General features: G+C 50.3%; 1 protein-coding gene across 5 annotated transcripts in view; it reads left to right on the forward strand.

The window, feature by feature from the left end:
- Window positions 1-12,530, forward strand: part of CLASP1 (cytoplasmic linker associated protein 1) — a 104,475-nt gene that overhangs the window by 63,348 nt on the left and 28,597 nt on the right. For 3 of the 5 annotated variants that reach the window (XM_044303180.1, XM_044303182.1, XM_044303181.1), the window contains exons 20-23: window positions 2,220-2,327; window positions 2,942-3,103; window positions 10,652-10,755; window positions 11,097-11,120. In XM_044303180.1, the coding sequence (XP_044159115.1) occupies window positions 2,220-2,327; window positions 2,942-3,103; window positions 10,652-10,755; window positions 11,097-11,120 (398 nt within the window). Of the gene's footprint in view, window positions 1-2,219; window positions 2,328-2,941; window positions 3,104-6,726; window positions 6,835-10,651; window positions 10,756-11,096; window positions 11,121-12,530 lie in introns of all 5 variants that reach the window. The other 2 variants (XM_044303184.1, XM_044303183.1) reach the window with 2 other exon arrangements.

Genomic DNA, 12,530 nt, shown 5'->3' on the forward strand with positions numbered 1-12,530 from the left:
TTTCCATTATAACGGAATGTTATAGAACTTGATGACGGAATGCAAAACGGAATCAAAGTCCTGCATAACGAAAAACCAGACGGATCCGTTATGCTTGGCCATAGACTTCTATTATGACGGATCAAAAAGGAATGCCTTTCGTTTTGGATTCAGACATCGAATTTCTTTTATAGTCCGTTATAACGGAATCCCTTCACTACCCGAACTCGGTGAGGTTCGTGTTCGCTCATCCCTAGTTATCAGCTGATGGTCCCAGGTCCTGCTCCAGACACTGCTGGTCAGGCGTTTCCCCTGTGGTGTGTTACATGGCGGTTAAAGGCCATCCATGAGTCTGCCGGACCAGCGTCCGCTCGGATACAGAAGCTCTCCGTTATGGCTCATAGAGGGCGATCCTCAATGGAGACTCCACTCCATGTGTCCTATTTGGCCATGTGGGGCTGTCCGCATGAGAGGAGAGAGTTGACCCTCTGTGATGAAGGTGGTGCTCAGTGGTATATAGGGTTCATGCAATTGAACGGGTTGTCTTCATCTGACATTTCATTGACCATTCCTGAATATCAGTCCAGCCTTCCCCTGATCTGGAATGATGTCTGGTACTGTCATGGCAGCAGCCGTAGATCCCGTTCTGTGCCCTGAGGCTCTGGAGGGCATCTCATGGCAGATCTGGGTCTGATTGTGCACCCTGTTCTTGGCGTTATATTTGCTTGTCTTTCGGACACGACTCTCCGGAGATCATGCAGTGGCGGTGTCTTTGTACAGCAGAGACTCATGTGCACCTCTTTTTATTCTTTGTAGTTTAGATTTCGCTTTTTTATATATAGTATTATTATTATTATTTTTTATATAGAGCTGCGCACCATTGTCGCTGTAACGTATGGCATGCTGGAGACACAGCGCAGAATCCCAAGAGGATTGTGTAGCTTTTGTGTTTGTGTAGATTGCGTGCACTTTATTCTGAATATTTGTTGGCATTTACAGCAAATTTTGATCGAATCACCATAGACATAAAGGTCTCCAGTTTGTGACTCTCCATCTGTTGCAAAACCACAAACTCTGCGTTCAGTTCATACTGGGAGTTATAGGTTCTTAACAGCTGGAAAACCACATGTTGGAGACCAATGTACTATCTGCTCCTCCTGCTAAAAATTGCCAATAGATATCTGATGTCTGTGGCCGCCTGACAGCTATAGATGAGGTGCAGCCGCTTCTAACTGCTCTATAGCCTCATGTAGGGAGGGTTCTGCAGAACGGTGGATGTTAATCTAGCGAGCTTTACACTGTATGATCCAGGATTATTCCAAATCAGCTGTGGTTACCATTATTTTACAGCCCATGTCCACCTCTGATCACCATTTTATATTTTGATATATGAAGTTAATCTCCAAAAAACATAATCACTGTGTACATACATTACATTACTGATCCTGAGTTACATCCTGAATTATACTCCAGAGCTGCACTCACTATTCTGCTGGTGCAGTCACTGTGTACATACATTACTTATCCTGTACTGATCCTCAGTTACATCCTGTATTATACTCCAGAGCAGCACTCACTATTCTGCTGGTGCAGTCACTGTGTACATACATTACTTATCCTGTACTGATCCTGAGTTACATCCTGTATTATACTCCAGAGCTGCACTCACTATTCTGCTGGTGCAGTCACTGTGTACATACATTACATTACTGATCCTGAGTTACATCCTGTATTATACTCCAGAGCTGCACTCACTATTCTGCACACAGATCTTACTCTGGTTATTCACATACCACAAAGTGTTCTGTGCAATCAACAATTACATATCCTGCATTTTAGGAGCTCAGCTAGGCTGTTGTGGGGTTTGTCCACAGGATTGCTGACTGTTTCCAGGTCAGTTTGCAGAATTGTGGTTGCTGCACTGGGGTACACCCTACTTGTCTGTAACTCAGTGTTTAATGTGACGCGTTCTGTGGAGATGAATTCCATATATAAGGTTTGCTGCTCAGAGCTGCGGACATGGAGCGTCGCTCTGCTGTAGGGTTTCTGTAGTTCTGCTCCGTGTGTGATGTACGTTGCCTGGTGCTGTATGGGGTTGGTTGTGCGGAGGTTACAGGTTTGTCCTAAGTTTTTGTCACTCATTGTCATTAATTTCATTCTATGAAGATTCACAGGATTTGGATGTTTCCAGCCGATTTGAAGGACGTCAGTGATCACTTTAAGTTTGTGTTTTCGCACAGGACGGATCCGCACGAGGAGGCAGAGCTCAGGAAGCAACAGCAGCGCCACCGCCGCTCAGCCGGACACCCGGGGACGAAGCAGAGCCAAGATTGTGTCGCAGTCGCAGCGTAAGCACCTGGAGTATGAATTGTTGTGTGGCGCCCGCCGGTCCATGATTGTCCTCTGTCTTTATGACTGCTTGTTTTTACCTTGTGCGACCTTCTCTAAATCCCTCTTTACTGTCCTCCTCCTGCTTCCATACTCAAGGATCCCGATCAGCAAACCCAGCGAGTGGTAAGAACCTGCCCCGGCCTCCCCTCCCTCCTCATCACCCTGTTGTTCATTTTCGTGCAGTAGCTGACGGCAGACTCCCTGGCACTTCTCCCCTGTGTGGGGACCACGGCCGTCTGTGCCAGGTTCTCACAAATGGGGGACAATGAAGCTTGCAGAGCACCCGATGGCGTCGGGCCAGACACATCAGGCATTTGGCTGAACACTCCTGAGATAGCGGACAGTGTGTTCTCTGTGAGACGGCCGAATTGCACTGTCGTCTCCCACCCAATGATGGAATACCCCAGATTTTCTATTCACGTGTATAGAAGTGTTCAGGGGGAGCTGCTGCGCTGCGTTGTGGTGATGTGCCCGCCATTAGTGAGGTTACTGTGCTCCATAGCATCATCTATGTAGAGAATTAGTGAGGTCACAGCCTGCGTCTCTGCTCATTCACCTTCTCTCCATTCAGCCGGCAGCCGCTCCAGTTCTCCGGGCAAATTGTTGAGCAGTGGATATGGTCTAGCAACCAGTGCGCAGAGGGTCCCGCAGATCCCAACCTCTGAGAAGCGGAGCAAGATCCCCCGCAGTCAAGGCTGCAGCCGCGAGACCAGCCCCAGCAGGATAGGACTAGGTAAGGATGCGGCGCATTCATTTGAGAGATTTTACCTTTTCTTCCATATGTTTAAAAAATTAACATTTTAGTGCGAAGATTGGAAGCCGTATCTGCTTTTTTTTTTTTTTCTTTTTTTCTTTCTTATTTTATGGTGACATTATATTCCAGCAGATGAGTCATGTGAATAGTTGAGCCGTCAGTCCAGTATTGTATCTCGTAGCCCGGGCCCCAGGGACCACAGTGCAGGTTATGACCGCTACTTTACTAAGACACATAGCAGATCCTTCGGATCCCTGATCCCATCGGGTATGATGAAATCCGAGCCATACATTCCCTTGGCCAATGACGGTAAAGTAGTGATGTATGATGGTGGTAGATTATCATCTGCCATGTGGGTAATCGGATCCCCGGTGTGGAGCATAGAGCCTGCTGCACCCTGTTCTACATCGCCTCCCGTCCCCACATTACACACATCCATGTTCTGCTGGAATCGCAAATATGGAATATGAGACGACCACAGACACGGGAAGTATCAGGAGCAGTATGAGCGCTGTCACACCAATTGTCCTCGTCCCCCCGCAGCGCACACTGGGGGCTGTTTGTGACCCTCATTACATAAATGTTATGAATCCATAACTTGACCTTTGGTTACAGATTTCCCAACCTTGTTATAGTAAACTGAATCCTGATATTGGGGCGTGCACCAATCCTAGTCTGCCCCTGCCCTTACAGCATGGCTCTCTGCCTCAGTATATACACTACTCACAAAAAGTTAGGGATATTTGGCTGCTTTCAGGTAAAAATGTATGGAAAATGTAAAAAGTCACAGCTCCAGTGATATTATTTAATAAAAGTTGGGCGTTTAAGTCTCACCAGCCCCAGTGCTAGGTATACCGCCACAAGATGTCAGTGTCTCACCGACCCCAGTGCTGGGTATACCGCCACAAGATGTCAGTGTCTCACCAGCCCCAGTGCTGGGTATACCGCCACAAGATGTCAGTGTCTCACCAGCCCCAGTGCTGGGTATACCGCCACAAGATGTCAGCGTCTCACCGACCCCAGTGCTGGGTATACCGCCACAAGATGTCAGCGCCTCACCGACCCCAGTGCTGGGTATACCGCCACAAGATGTCAGCGCCTCACCGACCCCAGTGCTGGGTATACCGCCACAAGATGTCAGCGCCTCACCGACCCCAGTGCTGGGTATACCGCCACAAGATGTCAGTGTCTCACCGACCCCAGTGCTGGGTATACCGCCACAAGATGTCAGTGTCTCACCGACCCCAGTGCTGGGTATACCGCCACAAGATGTCAGTGTCTCACCAGCCCCAGTGCTGGGTATACCGCCACAAGATGTCAGTGTCTCACCGACCCCAGTGCTGGATATACCGCCACAAAATGTCAGTGTCTCACCGATGCCAGTGCTGGGGTTACTGCCACAAAATGTCAGTCTCTCACAGACGCCAGCGCTGTGTTACTGCCACAAAATGTCACAAAATATCAGTGTCTCAAACTTGTCCTGTGGCCTTGTGCATCAATTCCAGCCTGACAACGACGTCTCCTGCTGTTCACAGGTTGCCTTATTGTCCTCTGAGGCATGGCATCCCACTCTTCTTGAAGGGCAGCCCTCAGATCATTGAGGTTTTGGGGTAGAGAGTTACGCGCCTCTACACAGCACCTCAGCTGATCCCATATGTTTTTAATGGGATTCGGGTCTGGAGAAAGTGCAGGTCACTCCATGTGAGGTCTCCAGCAGCCGTTCCTTAATGATGCTACCTCGATGAGCTGGAGCATTGTCCTCCATGAAGATGACATTAGGCCTGTGCTGTTCCTGCAGAGGCACCATGACTGGAGTAATGATGGTCTTCAGGTAGTCTGAGCTGTCACTGGACCAGTCACACAGTGTAGGGCAGGTCTGTACAGACGAGACGCACCGGCCCGCACTGCGACACCACCAAAGGCTGGTCCGGTGACCACAGTGGCTGATGCAGAGCGCTCTCCTTGACGTCTCCAACATGGTTGGCGGCCATCATCTCTGCTCAGCGTGAATCGACTTTCATCAGTGAACAGCACTGAGGCCACTGGTCCCTCGTCACCAGCGTAGATGTTCATTTGCCCATGCAGGACAATTCCTGGTGGTGCGGTCAGGTACCCTTGCGGGTCGTCTAGCACGCTGATATAAACGGTTTCCAATGGTCTGACATGATACTTGGGTGCCTTTCACCTCTCTTAAATGTGCCAAAAGTTGTATGGCATTCATCGTCCGGTTCCGCAGTGCATTGCTCACAATGAAGCGGTCATCCGTGTGGGATGTGGCCACTTCTCTGCCTTTCTGTGACTCTTCCAGTCTCTGTATCTCTGATGCAACCTGCTGATGACTCTCTGTGACACTCTTAGCTCAGGGGCCACTTCCATCTGAGAACATCCTGCTTGAAGCCTCACAATGACTAGGTACTGCTGATCAATTGTTAGGTGTCGTCTTGGTCTTATGATGTCAAAATGTGAGCAGCGTGATGAGGAGGACGGTTTAATACCAATTCTAATTGAGCCAGGAAATTTATTGGACGATTCATGGATTAAACACCTCTTGTTAAATTTGCCGTTAAGCTCCTTGTTAAGAAAGTTGTCCAAAAAGTCCTGAAATATTGAAGAGTTGGACGTGTGCATCCAGAAGGTTAGAGAAGATCACATTAAATTATCCTGTAAAGGTCAGGGACATTTTAAGCAAATTAGGAAGTTTCACCCAGAAGCCAAATACTTTTTGTGAGTAGTGTATGTAGTATATTGCACGTGGTAAGTGATTCATAGATTAATGGCTGGACACTGCTGTTTGCAGGAATGCTTTTATATAGTCATACTAATCCACGGTCCAGTCCACAGCGCAGTCCACTCTGTATTCACCAGTCCACAGCGCAGTCCACTCTGTATTCACCAGTCCACAGCGCAGTCCACTCTGTATTCACCAGTCCACAGCGCAGTCCACTCTGTATTCACCAGTCCACAGCGCAGTCCACTCTGTATTCACCAGTCCACAGCGCAGTCCACTCTGTATTCACCAGTCCACAGCGCAGTCCACTCTGTATTCACCAGTCCACAGCGCAGTCCACTCTGTATTCACCAGTCCACAGCGCAGTCCACTCTGTATTCACCAGCCCACAGCGCAGCCCACTCTGTATCCACCAGCCCACAGCGCAGCCCACTCTGTATCCACCAGCCCACTCTGTATCCACCAGCCCACAGCGCAGCCCACTCTGTATCCACCAGCCCACTCTGTATCCACCAGCCCACTCTGTATCCACCAGCCCACCTTGTATCCGTGTGAGGCCTTTAATGATGGCTCGTCCTCAGCAGGGGGGCTCTGGGCGGGGGTCTAGGATGCTTTGCACTTCCTCCCCCTAGGGGGGCTGTTGCTTGAACTCTTCTTCCTATCCTGTTGCTTTCTTTCCTTGTGAGCTCTCTTTCCTGAGCCGAGACTTGGGTGCCGCTCGTCATTTGGCGCCGCTCCTGTGCGTGTGATTGAGGGTGTCATTTGGTCATTGATGTAACAGCATTAACCACTTGCTTGATTGAAGATTTTCTCAGTTATCTGCCTGTTAAATGTGTTTTAAATTAATGTGCTGCTTTTCCACATCGCATGCTAGCCCGGAGCAGCCGCATCCCCCGACCCAGCATGAGTCAGGGGTGCAGCCGCGACACCAGCCGAGAGAGCAGCCGGGATACAAGTCCCGCCAGGGGCTTTGCACCTCTTGGTAAGTATTGGCACCATGAAATCCCTTAATCCTAGCTGACCCGTCCCGCTAATCACTGTGCTGACAGCGCCCAGGTCTGTGTCCTCATGTCCATTGTTTGACAGACTCCCTCTTCACTATATTATCTGTAGGGTCCCTAGCCGTACAGGTGGCCATTAGTGCGTGTGCTGCTCGTCTGAGAGGTACATGGGCGGGCACCTCGTTAGCTGCTGCCATGTTTTCTAGTCTGGTTCTGAGATGTATTAAATGGCCGCTCTATAGGCCCTTATGTCCAGCAGCGTCCACCCCCCGGCTGTTACGCCCACATGTCCGCCTTTCCCTTCTGTAGGGGCCCCACATTCTTCTCATGCTGTGGTCTCCTGCTCCTAGTTTATCATTGTGTATTAGGAATATGCGGTTTGTATGGCGTGTCTTACAATGCATGGTTTTTAACCCTTACTAAACCCTACCTCCCATCTCCTGTGTGTGTCTAAGTGTCGCTGTCGCATGGACGTACCCAAAGTCTTGTCCTGTTTTCTGGTCTTTGTGTTGTAATGTGTCTGATATTTCCCGTTCCTGGATGTGAATGGTATTAATAATCCAACCTATACAATAGTGTTGCATCAGACTATAAGTCCTATCATCTCTTCCACAATCAGACTGGGCTGCTGGGTGTAGTTGTAACTGACATGTAATGAGGATGTGTTACCTCTGGTGACCAGTAGGGGTCATGACATGTGTAATGCGTAGAAGGTAGGAGACTTCACAGGTAAGTACCATCACCTGGAGATCTGGATCTTCCGCTCTCTGTCCCATTGAGCTCACACTCTGCTTCTCGTCACATATCCACCTCCCCAGGATCCGCTGTAATCTCGGGCTCACGTGTGTACACTGCTTCTGTCTCTGTTATCTGTGTTAACCCTCTGGGTGTTTGCCATTCCTTCTTCTTGCAGCCTCTCGACGTCATTCCAGGTCCACTAGTGCGCTCTCCACCTCCGAGTCTGTGGGGCAGTCAGGTGATCCGGTGCTAACTGCATGCCCGCATCATTCTCCCATCTGCTTCTATCCGCCAGCATGTGCATCGCATCCGTCACCTCCTGCCATATTGTTTTTTGTCATGTTGCTGTGTGCAGCTGCAGTCGTATTTCTGTTCCTCTCATTCTCCTTATGATTTGACTGTTTACATGGATTTTCGGGGTGCACAGTGTGGATTATTATGTGGAGGCCTAGTCCTTCTGCTTATCCTGCGGTCCGGTCGCTCCTCTTCCCCTGTGTCCATGTAGAAACGATCGGCCATTGCCTCCATCATGTACACTGTGCTGGCGGCCATGAAGGTGTTGATCTAGTGACTCCTATGTAGCGTAAGACCCTTGGGGGGCAGAGGTGTCGGTCCTAGTTCTAGACTATGAAGTCCTATATTTCCTCGTGTACCAGTTCCAGACGCTCTCCATTGATGAGGTCAACTTACCAGCAAACTTGTAGGGTGGAGGTGACTGGTGGGCATCATTGTTACAGATTTATCCGGTATAAAAAGGATAGAGTCCTGCAGTGGATGCTGGTGGTTGTAGTTCACCTCCAGAACGTCTCCATAATTCTGTGGGTTTGTATCCCTTTCCTCCCTGATCTGCAGTGCACAGGAGGGGGTTATATTAGTCCAGGTGGATCTGGCTCGTCGGGTAATCGCTGCCCAGGCCTCTGATAGTGATGGATGTCAGCGTTCACTAGGGTGGGTGTATCTTCAGGGATGAGATGGCGATGGCCCCTCGTACAGGGCTGTGCACTGTGATCCCTGCCTCCCATCAGTGCTGAGTAACTGCAGTTCAGGGGCCTCGGTCCTCGTCTTTTTGCTCCGCAGTCGCCACAGCCAGTGACCCTTTATATAATCCTTTCTGTTGGTTATTCATCCCATCGCAGCTAACTTTCTTTTCTGCCATTCCTCCTCATTTTACTTCCATACAGGTTATAAACTGTGACCCAAAGCTGTAGAGACACTGCTGTCCGTTGGTGCAGGGGGCCCCATCCCCTAGCTCTGACTCTACAGCTGTGAAGTACAACTCTCAGCATGTCCCCTGGTCATGTCACGGCTATAGAGACACTGCTGTCCATTGGTGCAGGCGGCTCCATCCCCTAGCTCTGACTCTACAGCTGTGAAGTACAACTCTCAGCATGTCCCCTGGTCATGTCACGGCTATAGAGACACTGCTGTCCATTGGTGCAGGCGGCCCATTCTCTAGTTCTGACTCTACAGCTGTGAAGTACAACTCTCAGCATGCCCCCCGGTCATGTCACGGCTATAGAGACACTGCTGTCCATTGGTGCAGGCGGCTCCATCCCCTAGCTCTGACTCTACAGCTGTGAAGTACAACTCTCAGCATGTCCCCCCGGACATGTCACGGCTGTAGGGACACTGCTGTCTGTTGGTGCAGGGGGCCCCATCCCCTAGCTCTGACTCTACAGCTGTGAAGTACAACTCTCAGCATGTCTCCCCGGTCATGTCACGGCTGTAGGGACACTGCTGTCTGTTGGTGCAGGCGGCTCCATCCCCTAGCTCTGACTCTACAGCTGTGAAGTACAACTCTCAGCATGTCTCCCCGGTCATGTCACGGCTGTAGGGACACTGCTGTCTGTTGGTGCAGGCGGCTCCATCCCCTAGCTCTGACTCTACAGCTGTGAAGTACAACTCTCAGCATGTCCCCCCGGTCATGTCACGGCTATAGAGACACTGCTGTCTGTTGGTGCAGGCGGCCCATTCTCTAGTTCTGACTCTACAGCTGTGAAGTACAACTCTCAGCATGCCCCCCGGTCATGTCACGGCTATAGAGACACTGCTGTCCATTGGTGCAGGCGGCCCCATCCCCTAGCTCTGACTCTACAGCTGTGAAGTACAACTCTCAGCATGTCCCCCCGGTCATGTCACGGCTGTAGGGACACTGCTATCTAGGGGTCCAGTTAGAAGCTGGTGCCGTCTGACACTCGGTTCCTACACTTTGTCTTGTCGGCTCCTGATGGGCAAACCGCCCCCATTTTGGGGTCATTAGGATCCATTTGCCTCATAAAATCTGCTGTGCTCTGCCGAGTACGGTTGACCTTTGACTCCAAGTGATGAGACGCCATAGCCCTTAGGACCCATTTACATGACCGTATATTTCTCTCTGCATCCATTTGGCAATTTTGCTGATCGGATGCAGACCCATTCATTTCAAAGGGGTCGTAAAAGATGCGGACAGCACACTGTGTGGTGTCCGCATCCGTATGTCCATTCCATGGCCCCGCAAAAAAGATAGAACTTGTCCCATTCTTGCCTGTATTTCCGGACAAGAATAGGCATTTCTATCGTGGAGGAGGATGTTCCGTTCTGCAAAATGCCAAAGACATATGGTCGTTATCTGCAATATGCAGTCCACAAGAACTGATACGGTCGTGTGAATGAGCCCTTAGGCTGCGGCTTACAAGTGGCCCCCAGGAGCAGAGACGGCAGCTGCCAATCACCTCCGCTGCCGTTTATCTGTGAAGCGACAGGATTGTCTGGGGTGCGGTCTGCTCGCTCTGATCCCTGGTTTCCCCTGAGATTGTCATCTGCCAGAATCCACAGGCAGGTCTTGGGTCCACCTGTCATAGAGGCACTGGGTTATTCGGCGAGCCCCATGTCTGCGTTCTGCCTGGCTTTCGGGGAATCCCCGGGTCAGGTTGGATGGTGACCCTTGGCCGGGTTCTGCCGCACAGACGCCTCTGGACTACTAAGGGTTTTGCCTGTCAGGAGCCTCCTAGATTTCAGCTGCTGGATTTCTGCCTCCAGACAAAGCTTTTGACATTTCGCTTTTCTTTCTTTTTTGACAAGATCGCTATGGGATCGGCCAGTCGGGCAGAATACCGTCCTCCATGAACGCCATGAGGGTGCTCAGCTCCAGTACAGACCTGGAGGCCGCCGTGGCTGATGCACTGGTAAGGTGAAGCGTGTCGGCACGTGTTCTCCCACTGTCCTTTGTGAAATATGTGGCTCCAGTACGTGGTCCTAGCTGTCCCGTCATCCATGTAAATATCTAGCGCAGAACTCAAGCTGGTGACTGATCCCAGAAATGGGCAAAGCCTGTGTGACTTCTGCCTTGTAGTGTAGACTCGAGATCATAGACAACGCTAGACGAGCCGCCGACCCTCGCTGTGTGTTGTCCGTGTCCGCTGTGTAGACATCCACCCGGGGACCTCGTCTTGTGTGTCTCGTGTCCTCATCTCCATTTAACCCTTGATTTTCATCCTTCTAATAACATTCTTAATTTCTTGTTTAGCTGCTGGGAGACCCCAGGAATAAGGTACGGCCATTTTTGTTATGTTAAGCCACGCCCACGTGAAAATGAATGTCGTTTCTATTCAGTGATTTTTATTTTTCAGGGTCCTTTCAGCTCCGTCCTGGGGGTTGTTTCCTTCCGTCACCATTTTCAAGATCCCGGCTTACTGTCTCTAAATGACCATTTTCTCATTGACTACTAGAGCCTGAAGATAAGGTCCAGAGCCCGTCCCAGTCCTGGTCACACAGCTGATGGTTTGCTACAGTTTATCCAGTGCAATTGATTGAGTTACATTGGCTCAGCAGTTTCTCTGCGGGTTTGGTGCAGTGTGTAAGGTTGCAGCAACTCACAGTGGATACAATGCAGCAAACGCTCAGCTGTTGTACATTGTTACATATAAACACATCTATCCCCATTCTCTGACACTGAGCCGAGAGGTTGATGATGGCGAGGAATCGAAAAACCAAGGATATGAGAAAAGTGCAGAGATTATGTGTCTGCTCTGTGGGGTCCCAGCTCCGACAGGTCATATTCTCAGTGGCCTCATAACACAGAGGCTCACAAGTTTCTCTTGCTCCAGGGAGTTCAGGGGCCCCTCACTGGCCCTGGTGTTTTAAGGTCCTGCATGTCTTTGTGGGTGCATGCTATTATCCCTTGCAGAATAGACATGCCGCTTCGGAGCTGCCGCCCGCGATTGGAACTGCTATAGGATTTGGGTGATCGCTCTCTTTCACAATACGTTAATCCCGTGTTCCCTGGGATCCTTTGGGTTTTCATACACCTTACCGTCCTTGTGTAACCAAATCTGACAAATCCCCTCTAAAAACTTAAAAGGGGTTGGCCTATCTCAAGCATTGGTGGCATATCGCTAGGATGTGCCAGAAATGTGTAATGGGTGTGGGTCCCAGAGGTGGCACCTATCCCTAGAGCTGAGCTTCCAAAGTAAAGGTGCGTGGCTGCCCTCCATTCATTTCTATGGGACTGCCAGCTATTTCTTTCAGCCCCATAGATGTGAGCGGGGCGGCGGTCGCGCTTGTGCGGTGCACTTCCCATTCATTTCCGTGGAACTTCCAAAAGGCTTTTTTCGGCACTCTCATAGAAAATGTGCGGAGGGTCCTGCACCTATCGGACATCGGTGGCTGATGCTTGGGATGGGCCAAGCCCTTTAACTCTCTGCCGTTGTATTTCTCAGCTGGGGTTATAACGGTAAGGCCTCATGCGCGCACTGCTGATTTGCACCTGGCAGAGGGGTGAAGTCGTCCCTGAGGATTCCTCTGTTCAGGATTCAGATTTAGTCATAAAAAAAAAACTAAAACCAAATCCCGATCCCATACACAAGTGTGAGTGAGGCTCAGTGTGTACGGGCACAATATGGGAATAAGACTGTGATCGCTCCCTGGTCCTCTGTGAAGACAAGTAGACATGGCGTCCACA

Source organism: Bufo gargarizans, chromosome 8 (assembly GCF_014858855.1).
Source record: "Bufo gargarizans isolate SCDJY-AF-19 chromosome 8, ASM1485885v1, whole genome shotgun sequence".
Lineage (NCBI taxonomy): Eukaryota > Metazoa > Chordata > Amphibia > Anura > Bufonidae > Bufo > Bufo gargarizans.